This window comes from Cinclus cinclus, chromosome 1 (assembly GCF_963662255.1).
Source record: "Cinclus cinclus chromosome 1, bCinCin1.1, whole genome shotgun sequence".
Lineage (NCBI taxonomy): Eukaryota > Metazoa > Chordata > Aves > Passeriformes > Cinclidae > Cinclus > Cinclus cinclus.
Window position 1 is genome coordinate 10039480 of NC_085046.1, and position 19118 is coordinate 10058597.

The 19118-nt window shown below is 39.6% G+C and overlaps 1 protein-coding gene across 1 annotated transcript in view; it reads right to left on the reverse strand.

Moving 5' to 3' along the window:
• Positions 1–4816: 4816 nt before the first annotated feature.
• LARP4B (La ribonucleoprotein 4B) overlaps positions 4817–19118 on the reverse strand; it is a 37674-nt gene continuing 23372 nt past the window's right edge. Inside the window, exons 11-16 of the mRNA XM_062506602.1 lie at positions 18612–18866; positions 17135–17184; positions 13955–14115; positions 9938–10059; positions 9209–9320; positions 4817–8642 (exon numbers count right to left, since the gene is read on the reverse strand). Coding sequence (XP_062362586.1) covers positions 8361–8642; positions 9209–9320; positions 9938–10059; positions 13955–14115; positions 17135–17184; positions 18612–18866 — 982 coding nt within the window. The 3' untranslated portion in view covers positions 4817–8360. The remainder of the gene's footprint in view (positions 8643–9208; positions 9321–9937; positions 10060–13954; positions 14116–17134; positions 17185–18611; positions 18867–19118) is intronic.

Here is a 19118-nt window from a genome sequence, read left to right on the forward strand (position 1 = left end):
TGTAATAGCAGACAACAGCCTAACACAACCCAACATTTAAATGCTTACAAGTCAAGAAGAAGAATATGTGTCCAATACCTTTTCTTCTCCCCTCAGGATTTTTACAAGCAGACAAGATCTCTCTGAGCTGTCTCTTCTCCAGGATGAACAGTCCCATCTCTCACACTCTCCTTGTCTGACAGATGCTCCAAACCCCATCATCATCTTCAAAGCCCTTCACTGCACTCACTCCAATGTTTCCATGACTTTTTTGGACAGGGGAAGCCCAGTACTAGATCCAGCAGCCCAGGTGTGGTCTCACCAGTGCTGAGCAGAGAAGGATCATTGCCCCCAGACCTGCTGGAAATGCTCTGAGGGCTGCCCAGGATGCCACTGGCCTTCTGTACTAAGGGCATTGCTGTCTCATGTCCAACTTGTTGCTCACCCAGGGCCCCAGGTCCTTTTTTACAAAGCTGTTTTTCCAGCTGTTTTCAGCACCCAAGATGGTGCATGGGGTTGTTCCTGCAGCAGGAGGTGCAAGATTTGGCATTTTCCTCTGTTGGACTTCATAAGATTTCTGTTGATGCCCATTTTTCCAGCCTTGTGAAGGTTACAAACTCTACAACATCTAATAAAGCCAATCTTTGATAAATCATGGCCAGAAATATGGTAGACAACCAGCAACTCACCCCCTTACAGTTAAAGAGCAACTCTCAACAGAAATTACTACTTGAAGCTATAGGAAAAGGGGATTGTACACCTGATTTCAGGCAATTCTACATAATTTGATGCAGAAACAAAGCAGTGACTTTTCACAGCAAATCAATGCTAATGTCTGCTGCATCCTTGGCTGTCAGAACCACAGAGACAGCAGCACCTAAGGCTGAACAGTGAAACACGAGGTGTGCTGTTTGCACGAGGTGTGTTGCCAAGTCCAGCTCTGCTGTACTTCCTTGCCTTCCCATTCCAGAACTCTCCTTTTCTGTGTCAGAACGAAATAAGAGTTCCACAGAGTGTATCTTGCCTTTTTAAAAAAATTTTCAAGCTCAATGTATATTAAACCTGGCACATAACTTTCATGTGTCTGACCCAGTGTGGCCGCCTTTGGATTTCCTAGGCTGGGATGAAAGCATGGATCAGCATTCAGGATGGCAGCCAGCATGGCTGAGTTTCTCCATGGGAATCACTAGCTCAAATGAAAAGTAAAACAAAAAGGTTTATCTGAAACAGACTTTGCCACCAAGAAGGCATTTGTTTGGCAGTTCAAGCAGTAAAATCCACTAGGAAAATCACTCCGGCAAATCTGTGACTTCAGCATCCACTGTCTGAATCAACAAGTCTCTCCAACGCTTATTTGCCACAGCTTCAAGGCAGGAATCCTCCCTCAGCACCAGCACGAGTCATCCCAGAGGAGATGGACACATTGCCAGTATGCAGGAAGGACACAGACTCTAGCAAACACAGAAATTGAGGAAATATCACACAAACACCATAAACCCAGAAACAACTGTAAATATTAAAACACAGACCATACTTTTTTGACTTTATTATATACACTGTAGTTTTGAACACATACCTAGATAATCCTCCTTTGAGTACCAAATTTGCTTTACTGAGACAAAACATAAAACTACAGCAAACTGAAGTGTTCAAAATGAGCCTATTGTATTTCTGAAAACAGGTGCAATTCTTAGGAGCAGGGAGCTGTCATCTACCACAAGCAATGCAGCTCCCAAGAATAGAAAGCACTGAATCACTAGAGATGAAAAGGAGAATATAACAAGAGAGGGAAATTATGAATTTTACACATCCCATTTCTAAAGAACAAAATCCTTGAGTAAGAAACTGTGTAGGTCAGGCCAGCCACATACACCATGGATCCCAAGAAGCTCAGTTTAGGAAAAAGGTCTTCTCCCCACAGAACCTATTTAACTGTCCACCTTTGTTCCTATCACAAAGTGCATCCTGCTGCCCTCCTGCAGGAGAGGCACCAGCTGCCCCCCACCCCAAACAGGGCTGGCTTGTGGGGGCTGTGAGCCACTGCCATGCAGAGCTGGCTCCATTCTGTGCTGACACCCTAAACCTGAGCTAAGTACACTGCAGTCAGAGACAAAAGAGCAAAAGCAACAAAGATTTATTGTGTGAGTCACAATTTATGAACCGTGGGTTCCTGGAAAACACCCCAGCCTTGGAGGTGAGAGGCTGGACCTGCTGAATCTCACTCATTCTTCTACCTGGGCCGACATCTCAAGCCGCAAGGAAAGTGTGCATTGACTTTCTTTTGGAAGGCATTAGACACATTTCATTGTGCATCAGTAATTCCACCCATGCAGATTTCTTAGGTCTGCTCAGCTTTGGCATGTTTTACAACTCTAAATTCCTCCATTTATCCCTCCTTCTTCAGAGCACCCTTAGCCACAGTAGATTTACTGCTCTGCAGATGTCGCCTGCCTTCAGCAAATGGGATGTGAAGCCAGCAGGCTGCAGGATGGCTTCCACACCCTACGTGGGTAACACAAGCACACAGAGCAATTTGCTCGTCAAACTGACAAGAATTTAGAGAAATTAGGCAGTGATTTTACCTTTTGACTCCCTTCCCCAGCATATACCCACCCCTTTTGCCCTCCATTTTGCAAAACACTGAACTGCTCCCAAACTAGTTGTGACAATGTGCACAAAGACCTTTAATAGTCTATCATAAGAGAGGTTTAAGATTTAGCACAATTAAATCTTGTACATAATAACCAAAAACACTAGAGCAGAAATCAGACCCTTTCTCCTCTCCATTCTGAGAAAACAGGCTCAAAAACGACCAAGCTTGATGACTGGAGCCACGAACACTGGAGGGAGCAAGGCAACATTTAAGCCAAAATTTCTACCTTCCATTTTTCATAAGCCAATTGTACCAACACTCAGTTTACTTTGGCTAATTGTAATACAGTGTTCCTGCCAGGACCATCACCATGCCACTCTTCTCTGGGCATCAACTCTACTCCTGTTCCTTCCTCCACTGTACTGCTGGTACTACAAAAGCTGCTGACCTATTCCAAGCCCTCCTCTTTCTTGGGTACTTTTCAGAGCAGCCAGTGTGCAGATGTGAGGGAGCACACAAACAGGATGAATGGCACGGCTGAGACCAGCCAGCTTCTTTGCAGCATTTCTGTGCTTATTTGGCACAACAGCTTAGGAACTGTATTACATGTGCCACTTCCATAGGAACGAAAATTCCCACCTATCAATTTACATTGGGCACTAAAATATATCCCAAGATGTACATCCATGATGAGTGGAGGCTGCCGTAACCGAGCTACCATAACCAGATGGCACCAGGCTGTTTACAGAGCTTATTCTCTCAAAAGCAGAGATGAAGTGCATAACATTGCTTTCATCTATACACCACCAAAATTTGAAAGTCAATCACTTTCCTGACTTAAATGGTTGCAGTCACAAAAGATCAGCTACCAGAACAGGAGGTTTCAACAGGTTTGTGAAGTAAAAGCATATTAGAAAACTTGAAACTTAATGAAATCTTATTTTCTAAAGACGCCTTAGGATGAAAGCATAATTAATAATTTTCTGTGACAATAAATAACGTTGGGATGCTCAAATTGCACAATTTTTTTTACATTCACTCTCTCTCATCATTCCCAAGAGGACACAAAACCATGTGTTTAGCATGAACATTGCTGCAGCCATCACTGAACATCACTTTTTAATGAGGAAAATCAGCACAAAAGGGGCACTGCCCACTTTTGTTGGGGCAAACAAATAGATCCCCAATTTCTGCCAGAGCTGGGGTGGTCCTCTGGAGCCACATTAGAATTATGGCAACATTACTGACAAATTTCCATGCATTTTTACACATTAAGTGGTAGAAGATTTTGTCCCAAGGGTAGAACAGGATACTCCATGGTCAAATGAAAACTGGGTTGCCTTCAACTACTTGCAGCCCAGGTCATCACCAAAGCCCAGTGGTTAAGTGAATTTTCCAGCCTGGAGATGCTCACAGGCCCAGGGTAGGCTGGAATTCCTGTCTTGACTTACTTTGCTAAGCAGACAGTAGTGAGGAAATAGGAGCACTAACAGCCTAACCTGTCCAGGAGCTTACAGAACCAGCTGTAAGCCTGAGGAATAATATTGCAATACTTCCCAAGATGCATATAAACCACAGCAATTGTTAATATTTCCATGTTTACATCTACTGTTATAATTGGTCACATATAGCTGCATTAGAGAAAAACCTCAACAAAACAAAACAAACAAAAAAAAAGGGGGGGTGGTGGAGTGGGTTTGAATTATTTCCAAAATACTATTTTATGCAGACAGAGAACATCCCAGCAGCTCTTCTCTCCTAGATGCAAGAACTTTGAGAAGAACTTCTAAAACCAAAAATAATCCCAGGACATCTCCAGATTCAAGTGCCATGCAACCAAAACACCAACCCAAACATTAAAATCCATATTTAGGATGAAGCCAATACCTTGTCTAATAAATTGATGAAACCAATAATGAATAGAACCTTCAGTATACAACACATCAGTTTTTGCGTTTGTTTTAAAAAAGTTAACCAGTCATAATTACCTAATAGAGAAAGATACTGCAGCCTTCAGAGATACATCACAGGGGTTCTTGCTGCTGATACAGAGCCTTAGGTGATGGTTACAAGAGCTGTGTTGAAGAGGAGAGCAAAAGGTGTTTTTTTCCCAAAATTAGAAATACACAATTTCCAAAAATGGGAGCAAAAGACAAAAGGTAATGAAAAATACTGCTGAATAAATGTTTAATTAAAAAAATCAGGAATTCAACAGTGCCTAAATCTTTATTTTTCATAACCTACATATTTTTTTTTTCAAATTAAGACAGTCTTACATTTTATGACACAAAAGGAAACTTAAATTACTGATAGTTTACATGTAAGCTTGATTCCAGTCTTAATGGAAGAAGAACAAAAACAAAAACCCTCAAAAAGGCTCCCATATTACACATCTATTTCATGAATTGGCAGCTGTTAGGTCTCCTCAGAAATCTTGGATTGTCTGCTGCTATTAGTGTAATAGGTTACTAAGCACAAAACCCCTACCTGCAGCTGGAGGAGATACAGAGATAGGTGTGCACCATTACAGCCAGCTGTTGCTCCTGATACACTGCACCATGCTCCAACAAGGGCCTTTCCATGCCAGTGGCTCAAGGCTTTGAAGGATAACGCAGCAACATAAAAAAATTTGCCACTGCTCACATTTCTAAGTGACAGTGTCAAGGGGTGTGGGGGGACGACTGATCTGAAATTACATTCCGTTTTGAAGAAACCTTTTTTTTTTTTTAAATTCCTGGAAGGATCTCAGACCCCATTTTGACTTGTTTTCAAAATGAAAAGCATCACCATACAGTTCTAACAGGGTAAAATGCCAATTTTAATTACTGTATCCCTGAACCTTGAGCTCAGATACTGCTTTTGGGAGGTTTTTCATTTTAAAAGCCATGTTTTAATTCCTCTCTGTATCGTAGCAACAGTCTGCATGCAACTTCACAACTCTACTCTGAAAACTCCATTTTGTCACTGAGTGGGGGGTGTGGGGGGGGAAGGAAAATAAATCTCAAAGGAAAATACAGTAAGGATAAGTTGTATTGTATATTACACAGCAATTTGGCGTTTCACTTTTAAAAAAAACAAAAAGCTGTAAAACCACATCAGAGGAAGGTTTAAACTTTTGATGCAACAGACTGTTGCTGGGTAAGCAGTAATTACAGTGTATTGACCTATCACAAATGGCAGCAGAATACATTAGAACAGCACAACACATCCCACTGGTCTCAACAGATCACCTCAGGTACCAGCTGAGCACCAGGACGAGCCACTCACAGCTGCTGGAAGGGACCACTTGCCACTGTTTGCAGCTGGTAAAGCCTTTCACTTGCAGCAGACAAACAAAATGAATCGTACAGCTGGCCTAAACCACACACAAATCTAGCTACCGCTTTCACTGCTGCTGGGGAAAGGAGAAGGGGATACAAAAATCCAATGACAGAAGGAATTGAGCAGTTTGGGTGATGGTGTTGGGGTCCTATCTCCTCCCACAGCATGCACAAAGTGTGCTTTTTAAACAAGAAAAATCAACAGACTCCACATGCCCTATTTTGACCAATTCTGCAGCATACAATACGCTGGATTTACAACGCCAACTAGTTACCAACTGATGCTTGTAAATTTATCAGGAGTCAACTTCTATAGTTACTTTACAGTTCTATGAACCATGCATTGATACTCTTGAAAGCAGACAAGTAAGCTTCAGTGTATATTTTCGCAGCAGTCAAGTTTTTCCCCAATTAGACTTGATTTTTATTAATGACTTAAAAATTACAGTTTGACTGCTGAAATTCATTATTTACATCACAGAACACTTTTTAATTGGTTAAACTGTTTGGTTTTAAAGGGACTTTAGGAAAACATTTGAGGGTTTTCAAATAAGACTTTCATTCCATTTCCCTTTTGCAGTGAAGAGGCAGAGTCAGTTCAACACACCAGAATAAAATAAGAAAAAGAAAAACAACAAATTAAAGTAATATTCAAACCACAACATTTAGTTTATCTACATCCAGCTCAACAGCAACATTTATAATATCAATAATTTTTATCAGATTTTTTTCTTTAGGGTACCTTTTTATATGTTCTGATTATTTACAACTGTACAAGCAAAGCACACACTTCCAAGTGCACATATTTAATACAGTATTGACTATTTGCATTTACAGGTTTTTCAACAATCTGAAAAAGATCAACTGTTTAAGATCTTTAAGGTATATTACAAAAACTGCTGCTAGCTCCTGTACTACAGTATGTTTACCCAGTAAGACCAGTGACAATAGATACATACTGTAACTGAGTAATTCTGTATGCCATTCATGCTAACCCTCCACGGGGTCAGACCTCATTAACTCTAAACTGTCTTGTACAAAAGTTAAGGCAAAGTCATTTTCAAGTTTAAATAAAATTCAAGTCTTTAAATATTGGATGGAAATAATTCTTTAAAAAAATCAGTTGTTTAAATAAACATTTTTGTGGAATAAACTGTACTGTCATAGTCAGCAGGAATGAGTTTTGTCTGAATTTCCTGCAGTTTAAACACTTAAAGAAAAGTTTTAGGCATTTTAAAACAAAAATAATTTATATTCAACTTTATTAGAAACTTGCTAATTTAGTGCATCCTTGTCCTTCAGAAAGCGCATCACTTCTAAAGTAAATAAGTGTGAGAAACCTCATCCCAGAGGTAAATATCAGGGATCTCTTCCTCCACCACACAAAACAAACACCATTATCTCATGTCTTGAAAAATTTAAATCTGTATGCCAATGCTTGTAATTACAGGAAGATGCCAACACAAGGCTGGCTAAGATATGAACTCTTTCAAAGAGCACTTGGGGCAGAGTTTTAAAAAAAAAGTCTACAAAGAGCACAGGGGTAACCAGAATATACAGCGCTGACTCAGTTAACTCCCTTACAAGCACAGGGAAGCTAAGGTTATCACAAGAAGGCTTCTCTGCTTTCTCCTGATAACATCCACTAACAGGCTTCACCACCATAGAAGCTCACAGACTTGATTCTCTCTATTCACAATGTGCTTTGTATTTGCAAATTATAACATCAGTTTTATTCTGGAGTGAGAAGATGGTTACTTGCTTGCAGTAAGTCAAAAAAGGAAATATTTCAGAAGGACTGCTATGGTGCCCTGTAGAATTAATTTTGAGTGTGCAAAACATCAGAAAAGATTAAGTTTTTTAAAATGCTAGAAACAGCTACTCATTTAACCTAAAAGTGCAAGTTCATTTGCTGACACTTAGTACAGTAGCCCAATAAAAAAAAATCTCCAAGGTCACATACTAATTTGTAAAGTATATCTACTTTCTTGCACTCTACACACTAGCTGCCATTATCAGTCTTTTGGACACTTTAGATATGTACTTGCAGACCAGTTTATTAAAAATATTGCAGCAGCATGTTTCTGCTTAACAGTTTAGAAAAAACTCACTATACAGAGCTTGCACTCACACAGCCACAGAGAGGCTTAATAAAAAGTTGATTTTTTTAAAGACAAATATTTTACACCTTGAAAAAAAAAAAAAAAATCACACTAAGCTTCACCTCCAATTAAAGCACCAATCTAAATGTAAGGTTTAGAACAACTATCCAGAAATACCCAGAAAAATAGAATGTTTGTTCAAGAGGGGAAAAAGTATTTCACAGAAAAATAACTTGCAGGCATTGTTACATGCCTTGTATCACTGCAAGCTCCTAACCAGCAACTCATTCTCAGGTATCTTAGTGGGAACATGGGTTTAATTTGTGGGAAACAGACCTCTTCTCAAATCCCTCCCAGGTGTTATTTTCACTGAGGAGATTTTGGAGGGGTACTCTGTTCTTTATTTAAGCGTTTGCCAACGGCTGGAGGGGATGATCTACGTCCTGACTGTCTCCTCTGGTCTTTGGGTTGTCCAGGATGTGACTTTGCAGGAGGAGGTTCTCTGTTTTTCTCTATTGTTTCTGTGGGCTTTCTTTCTTCTTTCCCACATGCTACAGTGTTTGGCTTCTGTTCTTTCTGGGGTTGCAATGCAGGAGGATCCTTAGTTGTTCTCTGGCAAATTTCCGCATAACTAGGTTTTCGCAGTTCCTGGGAAATCAGAAACAAACAGGACAGAGTTAAACAAAGCATCCTGAGAAAGAAAATTACTTTTATGAACAAAAAATGTTGAAGTCCTTGTCCCAAAAGTCTGTTGCACTTAAATATGCAGATGAGGGCCTGAGTATGAAGTTTAAAGAAGCTGTATAGACAATAAAACTGAAAAGGTAAAATGGTAAAATGCAAAATAGTATGCCAGAAAAATGGGGTACTGGCACAGGGAAAAATACTTCCCCTTCAAACTCTAAACCACCTGAAACACGATGAATACTCGGGTTTAAAATGAATACTCGGGTTTAAATATCAACATATCTATTAATACTTCTGCCTCAAGCATACTACCAAGAAAAGAATTCAGATAAGGAGATCTCTTTTGCACTGTTAATTGCATAATTCTATCATGCAAGTAATCATTAAGCCCAACAAGCAAATTTGAAGCTGCTGGACAAATGCTAGGATGCTGGGCTCACATGATTAGGCACCACTGGGTAGCAATAATTATTCTGCTAAATGCAAACTGGATCATTAAGAAAAAGTGAAGTAATAAGGTCACTTACTATGGCAGCCCCATTGACTTGTACCGATTTACATGCAGTACTCAGTGTGGAAGAAGAAAGTCTTTCTGTACTCTGTGTCTCTCTCTGCTGTTTTTCCACAACTTTGGAGTCCCTGTAAGCATCCAGCAGGAAGCAAGGCTCATGAAAAGTGAAACTTCATGATAGATTAATAGTTTAATAATAGGTCTAAAAAGTTTGAGTATGACTGCAAGTAGTTACACCTATAATTTGCCTAGCACATTATGACTAGCACTGCATTCAAAAATGCTATTAGAAACAGAAAAAATATATTCTTGTGCAATGTGACACTACCTGTACTTTGTCATGTGCTAATAGCATTTAGTTACTCAGCTATTTGATTTGCAGGTTCCAAATGAAGTGTTACCAAAACACTTTTTTTCTGGTATGGACATAAGTACTGCCCACAGAACCATGGGTTTACTTGCTGTGTTTCAAAGCTGTCTAAATACAAAACAGTGAGGTATTCACTGAACTTCTACTCACAGAAACTAAACCACGACACTACATTTTCTTCTGCTAAATGACTACTACGATTGAATCACTATTATGATATTGTTCAGAAATTAAAATAAAGCCTTTACTACAACAGAATATTACTTCTTTCATTGATTAAGATTTTAATAGCTATTTACAGTGTTCTGACTGATGTAAGAAAATGCAAATGTGATTCAGAGCAGAATAATTCTACCCATGTAATTAAATGCTTACTCAGTAGGCTGGGGTGGTGAAGGAGACCTTTCAAAGGTCCTGGGCAATGTAGAAGAAACTGGTAACGGCTCTCGAGGAATTCCTGATGGAATAGTGTTTGTACTTGCATCCACATTAATGTTCTGAAGGAGGAAAAAAGGCACAGAAGGACAATCAAAATATCCAATTAATATGGTTTGCCTGAAAATTAGCACAACCAGGAAACAGTTCAGTTTGATTCATACTGTCAAATTGACTACAGGAAGGTACAGAAGGAGCCAATATATATATTGTAATGAATATGCTATCTTTTCCTTTACATTCATTTAGAAACAAAGACGAATAACACACTGTGGTTATTCCAAAGAAGTGATAAGCTTCAGGTCCCTTTGGGACATATCTGAGTAACAAAATCACTTTGAATCATTAAGGTTAGAGAAGACCTTTAATCAATTGCCACCCTGTCAACTAGACCATAGCACTAAGTGCCACGTTTGGGCATTTCTTGAATACTTCCTAAGGTGGTGACTCCATCACTTCTCTGGGCAGTGTGTTCCAACACTTAACTTGCCTTTCAGTAAAAAAAAAACATTTTTCCTGACTTTCAACCTAAACGTCCCCTGGCACAGCTTGAGGCCATTCCCTCTTGTCCCGTCACTGGTTGCCTGGGAGAAGAGACCAACCCTACCTGGATACAATCTCTGTGCAGACAGTTGTAGGGAATGATAAGGTCTCCCCTGAGCCTCCTTTTCCCCAGGTTACACAACCCCAGTTCCCTCAGCTGTTCCCCACAACTTGTGCTCCAGATCCTTCACCACCTTTACTGCTCTCTCTGGACATGCTCCAGCCCCTCACTGTCCTTCCTGTAGCGATGGCCCAGAGCTGGACACAGGATTCCAGGTACAGCCTCACCAGCGTTGATTACACAGGGACAATCGCCCTGGTGGCGACACTATTGCTGATCCAAGCCAGGATGTCATTTGCCTTCCTGGCCACCTGGGCACACATGGCTCGTGTTCAGTTGCTGTTGACCAGCATCCCCAGGTCCCTTCCTACAGGGCCACTTTCCAACTACTCTGTCCCCAGCCTGTAGGACTGCCTACAGTTGTTGTGACCCTAATGCAGGTCACAATGTGACCTGGCACTTGGCCTCATTGAACCTCACACAACTGGCCTCAGCCCATCAATCCGGCCTGTCCAGACCCCTCTGCAGACCTGTCCCTTCCCACCCTCCACCATATCAACTCAGTGCTGGCTGTGAACTTACTGAGGGTGGCCCTGATCTCCTCGTCCAGATGACCAATGCGGTTATTAAACCAGACTGGCCACCTGAGCCCTGGGGAATACCACTAGTGACTGGACTTCTCTCCACCTGGAAATTCTGCACATGCTGGTGACAAAGTAGGCTTTGAACCGTTCACATAACCACAGGCATCCCATGAAGACTAAAGTCTCCTAGTGCTGTGTGCTAAGAACTGTCTTCTTCAAAGCTCTACTTCTGCATCATCCCAATACTATCATTTGCTACCAAGCAAAAGGCTTTTTCCATAGCCCTCAAAAGATTCTGTTAGTGCCAAGTGATACTGTGCTTCCAGACAAATGCCAAAGAGGTTCAAAGGGCATACATTAATTTAAATTGTCACAAAATAAAAAAAAAACCAAAAAACTTTGTATTCTGAAAAACGTGTATTTTTCCATTTATAACCAATTTGTGATAAAGGGTGCTATGTTCCTTGTATTGCTTCTGACCTGTCTCATCCTAAAAACTCCACCCTGAAGAGACTCAGGCATGCAGAAGGGGAAGCAATGGGAGAACACAAGCTCAGAAGGAAGAAGATAACCCTCTTTTTCCCCCAGCCAAGCCACCATTCAAAAGGGCATAAACCCTAAGACTCTTACAGTCACTGTTATAAAGTAAAATGGTATTTGATGTTTTAAAATCAGGCAGCATGGATTACTGCAGTACATCTAAGCCTGGTTTGATTTAAAGTTAAAGACTGCAAGAGCTGGATGTTTAGAAATAACAGAACTTCTATAGTTTTATTCACTGTAATAGTGTGTGCAAAGGCTTGAAATTGTAAGCTGCTGAGCATTCTGGCCCAAGTGCATCAGAAATGCAGGTACATGGTTAAGTCAAGCAGACACGCAAGAGCTTTTCCTTGCCAAAACACTCAAGCCTTGATCTGACAGTGCTGCACTTCCTAGTTACAAAATGTGGGATGATTATTACTTGCTATTCCTCAGAGCTACATCTAGAACAGCATCACTAAGCAGAGCATAAAGATATAACGCTTGCATAACAACTGCTGGAAATTATAGACCTTTAATCCCCTCAGCTTCCGTACATTGGACTTGCCCATTTATATAAAACAAGGGAAGCACTGTGTAACTCTACTTCAGTGCTTTGTAACACCACGTCAAGTGACATGAAATAAATATTGAGATCAAGGTGAAAAGCAGCCTGTATACATTGGCAAGACTGATGTTAGCTCAAACAGCTTTGTAGCAGAACAAAATCACTCTTTGGAGCCAGCTGCTGTTATCTCACTCTTTATTTAAATGCCAACAAGGAAATGTAGCATAACCCCTTTCTTCTACACAATGGTACAGAATAACTCCTGTACCCTGGAAAATGAAACTGGTAAACTGAAGGATGCTTTATAATGACAGTGCACTGCAAGTATCTTAAAGCCTCAGTGCCTGACTGATGTGAAGACTGCCTCTAGAGGAGAGAAGTTTAAGTTCTTTACCATATGTACAGTGCAAAGCAAGTATCAGATCTCTAATTGGGGAACAAAAGGTTTTCTGCTGCAGCATTAAAAGCAAGTGCTGGAATTGTATTTAAAACATGAAATACAATAGTCAAAAACCACTTCATAAGTAACAGAGGTAAAATACTTCAAGATTAACAGATCTTAGCCAAGAACAGCCTACAATCTGTAGTACTGGCTGACAGTAAGTTAAACACTGCTCTCACCATGGCTCTGAACTGTATATCCCCCCCACTAAATGCAATCCTGGAACACAGCTGCCCCTCCCACCACTTGCAGGAGACAGAGTAGATGGCTTGTCTGTACAAGTGAAATGCTGCCTTGGATGCAGACTGCCCTGCTCCCTCCAACTTTCTTTATCAGCAAACACCCTCTACCCATCCCTGACATGTGGGCACCAAAGAAAAGATTCTAACACAGCCTATTGCAGGAGAGGACACGAGAGACTGTGGTGGTTCACCATGTCACTTTGTACTGCTAATCCAGGGCTTAACTTCTTCAGTTGTGGTACAGCCAGAAAAATACAAGTTGAGCTATCAAAAAAAGCCAATACAGACTTTCATAACCCAGAGTGTTCCACAGTGCAGAGAGTTATGTGAGTCTTGCTGGAGGAGAACATACTGTCACTCACAGATGGCATGGCAGAGACAGTTCTAAGAATGAAATCTATGAAAAGTTACTGAACATTATTTTCAACAGCATCGCTACTACATCTATAAAGCAGTGGTTGCCAAGTTATTCCGGTGTATTTTTATCTTCCTGAGCAATATGACAAGACAACACACTGGGATCCAGCTGGTTTTGGTAGCAGTTTTTCTTCCAGCTATGATGCCTAGTGTATTGAGATTATGTAGGCAGTTTCTTTATTTTGGTGCTTAGAAGTTTGTCTCTGTCACTTTAAAGTGTTTTATGTACAACTCAAAAGTCTTACTTTCAAGCAGAAGAAAAAAAGGTATCACATATTTTTCACCTGAGTCTATCAAAAAGCCTGAGACAGTTATGAACAGCAAAGAGCATATTTTCTGATCTCTGCTATTAACATCTACTTATTATACTGGTGGCCATATTCCACACCATTTCAAAGAGAATCCCAACAAATTCTAAGATATAAGTGAAGAAGGCAGCAGCACATCATTTGACAGCTGTTTTTAAAGAACATTCTTACAATGTAAACCCACAAGTTTTTTACAATATAAACCACCAAATCAGAAAACAAGAGGTATGCAGTTCTCTGTTTTCCCAACATAAACGAGCATCCACTACTCACTCTTTCTTTTGACGTTCCTATTACCACACTGGACAGTCTGTTTTCAAACAGGTCTTCAGTCTTTAAATTGCCAGCAGCTCCAGGTAATGGAGGAAAGCTAGATAACCCCAATTCAAAGCTGGGAGATGGAGGTTTTGGGGGTGGTGGAGACTGTGTTTGGCCTCTCTGGAATAGAAACAGCATATTGGGGTTACTGCACTAAATGACAGAAAAGATATGCAGCTCTAAACTGTATTTTGCAATTGATATGTATCAGCAAACCCCTGGAGAAAGCTCCCTTATCTCACCTCCCAAAAAACCCAGAGTACCAAGGAATAGATGCTTTCATTTTCTACTGTTGCCCCTAAAATATTTAATTATTATTTAAATGTCACAGTATATGCATCAGCTTTAGGGATACTGGCATATTAAGAAGTTTCCTCTGTGATTCTCCCTTGAGCACAGACACACTGACTCAGGAAGGAAAACAGTCTGGCTTATGTATCGTGATATGGTGAAAATATAAAGCCCATTTATGTACAGTTAGAAACAACCTAAATAAAAAGACAGGAGTCAACAAGAATCTTATTTTCAGAGATATGAAGAAAGGGCAAGACAGCATGCCTTGTATGTAGCACAGACAATAACAGTTTGTATCTAATTAGTATTAATCTATATTGTCACTGTGTAAAAATAGAAAGGTAAGTGCCAAAACTATTTTTGAAACAGAGGCCTTCTAACTAAATCTAAGAATAAAATCAATGTCTTAAGCAAAAAACAACACCTGTGTGCTAAATGCAACTATTTTGCACTACAGAGAGCAGTTGAGTTAAAAGTACCAATGTTTAAGATTACTTGTGAGAACTGCTGGTAAGGATTTGTAAGGTCTATTATATTTACACAGGAAAAATAAAACTCCTTTGTGATATGCTGTAACTGAAGTTACCAATTAACTTCACCTACATCATGTAAACAAAGAAGTTTTTCTTCAAAGAACTGTTTCTTGACTGTGCTGAGATGATCTCTGCTGCAAAATACCAAATGCAAAGCCATCTTTGAAACAGTTCCTATTTTGAAAAGGAAAATACAAGTATATAGTCAAGATGGTGTGAATGTGAGAACAATGTTTCTGAACAAAAAGAACAACAGATGCAAGACTGCCTTTGAGGTCTTTTCACAAACTATATGTAATGTCCAAGGAACTGTGTGTCAAGAGGGAAGCAGGGAAAGAAAAAATACAGAGGCAAGAACAATTGGAACTCCCAGCACTGCTACTGGAATTTGCTACCCAGCATTATCTCCTGGAAGAATGCCACAGCAATTGAGACTGCAAATCTCCAAAACTGAAGTCCGATGACCTGTCAGAGGTCAGGGAGAGAGACTATACTTATCCAACTCAAACTGCAAGAGGAACAATTCAAATTTTTAAAAGTCATTCTTCAAATCATAGCACTTGCTCTTCTTAAAGAGGACTGAAGTTCTGAAACAGCAAATGCTTTTATGTTACATTTTAAGTTACACAGTTGAGTCCTAAAATCCTCAAAATATTAAGAGTGGCATTAACATCTTAAATTAGCAGGATGAGGGAGAACTTCAATCAATTTTAAGGTAACTGCATACAATTTCTCAAGTTAACTTCTCGTAGGTTCAGCACCTGGCTTACGTATGTAGCCTCAAACAATCTGATCAAAAAGTTTCATGCTCTTTTTCATGCAACCGTGCACACAACTCTACAATTTCTCCTTTAAAAAAAAAATCTTCTAAAGAAGTCATTACTCCATTCAAATATACCAGTTTTAGTGGTGTCCTGTGTACACTATCTAACTGCTACAGCATTACAGAAGAAATAGGATACTGGATTCAATTATTTCCACAGTCTGAAGGGGTAAAACTTTCATCTTTTGCTTCCAAGTATGCTTCCTGGTAGTTGTGGGTGTGCAGCAGTTCTCACCTCTGCTCAAGATGCAGCACTGGACACTACAGACTAAAGATCCTTGGCCCAGTGGAGCCTGGAAGGAACATGGCTGCACAGGCTGCAATCACAGCCTCGTGCTGACAGAAGGGAACTGCAGTCTCCACAGAAGTCATATCTACCAGCTTTTACATTCAAACCTCAAATAATCTTTGCAATCAGCTCCATCAGAAGTGCTGCTCTGCTCAGGTAGGTGCCCAAGGTAATCCTTTTACTCCAGTCACTCATACCTAACCTGTACCACTTCCTTGCTCTTTTAAATACAGGAAAAAGTTAATAGGAAAACTTCACTCTAAAAATTCAAGCAGCTGTGAAAGGGCAAAAGGAAGAAGTACTGGGACTCCTACATGCAATCTAGTCTCACTGCCTCTGGGAAGTCTGATGAGAACTAAAAGCTATCAAAAGGAAGGAATCACTTGCTAAACTTTCCTGCTCCTTTATCTAAGTTCACTCAGGCCACCTAACAGCCACAAACACATAAATGCAGTGATTCCAGACCTTTAAGCAAGTGTTATGGCTCATGCAGTAGTGTTACTTTATAATTGTAACATGAATAAGGAAATAACCTGGTTCAACATCATGAATATGCCACATATTGGCATAGTGGCAAAAATGAGTTGCAAAGAAATGACTGGTTTTATCACATAAAATCTTAAATCCTACAAAAACATGGTTTTTCTCCTCTGTATCTAGTGCAGCCTTTTCGAGTATCACGTCTACTTTGATACTAACCTTGAATTTCAGTTTCCCAAAACCACAATATTTTAATAGTGTTAGCATACCCTTACCAAGTGGCACTTGAAGAGGCATTTAAGAAAATAAACTGACCACTTCATAACAAATATCTTATAAAAAGTATGGCTACACATTATGCCACAAGGAATTACAAAATGTTCTTCACTGTCACCATGATTGATAATGAAGTACCAAATGTTTTGAACTGCAGCTGTTTATCTATTCCTGACTGTGAACACTGGCATGCAGACACAAACTGAGATGGAAAATTTTTGCTACTGTAATTTTAACTTTTCCCTGACTTCTGCATTAATAGAAAATCTTCTCTGATACCCAAATGCATTAAACTCACGTGACTAATGAGCTGCTGTCTTTAATCAACTGTGATGTACAACTGCTTCTGCAGTAACTTACATCACCTCCTACTCCATGTAATATCCACACTATTGCCGTGTTACCCTACTTTTATTAGAGACAAATAAGATCATGAACACTCACTGTGAACTTGTCCTCCCTTTTCTTTCGGTAGCCATATGAGTTTTTCCTAGGGGAAAGAATGCAGATATGAGAACCTTGCCTATAAATGGATGGAAAGCAGTTAATGAAAATAGCACAAATTAATTCCAATTGCTATTTCGTCCATCTTTATTCTACACAGGTTATTAAGAAATGTTTTAGGGAAAAATTCCTAGCAAGCTGTCATTAAAATAAAGGTAGAGATCTCATGCAAGTCAGTGCATGAATACATTGGTTACTAGTAATTCCTGTGTTAAAAGCATCTCAGTAGAGATTACATGTAAGGATTAGACAAAACATTACAGTATCTAAATAAAAGGGTTAGGAATTTTTGTATACCAATGTAACTTCTCAAATACAACTAACTATTTTCAATCCAGGAAAGGCTCCTTCAAAACATTTTCAGCCTTTTGCCCCCAGCCCTGCTTCAGGTAGAGCACCTCCAAGCAGCACTGTAATATGTGCTGTGCATTCTAATATAGTTTCAATATATTTTCTAAGATTGACTTTTATTATTCTAAATGCATTCAACACTGAAACATCAAAATATAATTTTAAGTACTGACTATTCCTATACATTTTTGTAGTCTATAGTTTAAGTGATCTTGTTTCCTGAGTTCTTACGCATACTTTCATCCATTAGTTATAACACAATTTGGTAAATTAGATTTAGAAAAGTATTACAACCCTTGCACAAAATACCCATTTAATTTTGCAACGATACAAGTCTAAAATAGGATCATCTGCAAAACATTTGAATTATCTTCCAATTCAGTAAGTCACTCAGAATGTGATTTACTTGGAGTCATAAATACGGCCATTATCAAAGCTGCACAATACTTTTATGAAGCACTTATCACAACTGTATTGATAAATACGCCAATTTTCAGCTCCCCAGGTAGTTGGTTGTGGCTTTTGTTTGGTTGCTTTTAAAATAACATAACCGTTTCCTGTAGCAGTTTTTCCTCCCTCCATACCAATCCATCATCTTTGCTGTTGTTTACACCCAGTTTTGTCAAAATTCTGATCCTTCGACTGAAAAGGTTAAGAACAAGGACTGCTAATACACATTCACGTGTACAATCTACAATGTTGAACAATGGAATTCAGAACAGAACTCAGTTAAGAATTCTTCAATTAAGAAAAATAATATACAAAAACTTTCTCGCACCTAATGAAGAAAGGATAGAGTATTAGATCTTACAGATCTAAGCTGCTCATCAGTTGCCAATAATGATTTTCATCTTGTAAGAAAGCATGCAAGTCCGCTTTGCCTTTGTTCTGTATTTAACACTTTCTGTGAAGTACTTTCCTAGATTTTAGATTTTAGATTTGAGGAGAGTCTGAGTTTAAAGCAGTATTGAGAACAGTAACAATACCACACCTCTACTAAACAGAGTAGTTTAGAAGCAGCAGTACTTGGCTGTTCAGAGGACAGCCAGGGAGCACACTCACCTTCCTCTCCCTAATCCAGGGGACGAGTCAACACTGGTCTGTTCCATCCGTCCAGTTCCCACTTCCCTCTTGGTGTAACTGGTGGCAGCGCTCTGCACCCGTGTCCTGCTTTGTCCCGGCTGCCGTGTCTGTGGACTCCTGACGCCATTGATTAAACGATCAGCAGAAAAGTTGAATATTGTAGGACTGTCTAGAAGCCCAGGTCCCCTTTCTGCACTGGGTATTGTATGTCGTATATGTGACTTGCTAGGATTCCTATAAATTCAAAAGTCATTTCAACATACGCACACTATCAGAGATCTTCTGAGGCCTAAGCCTATTCACAGAATTGAGAAGAAGCAAGATCTTCATTCCTTTATCACTTATTTCATTTATAAGAATGATCAACATTCATTGTAACAGGTCATGTCAATTATCAAAATTAACCTTTTCCCTGTTTTCAACTAGACTTCTATTGTGTGAATAATCCTGCTGATGACATGTCATCTTTCAGAATACTTCAGCTGA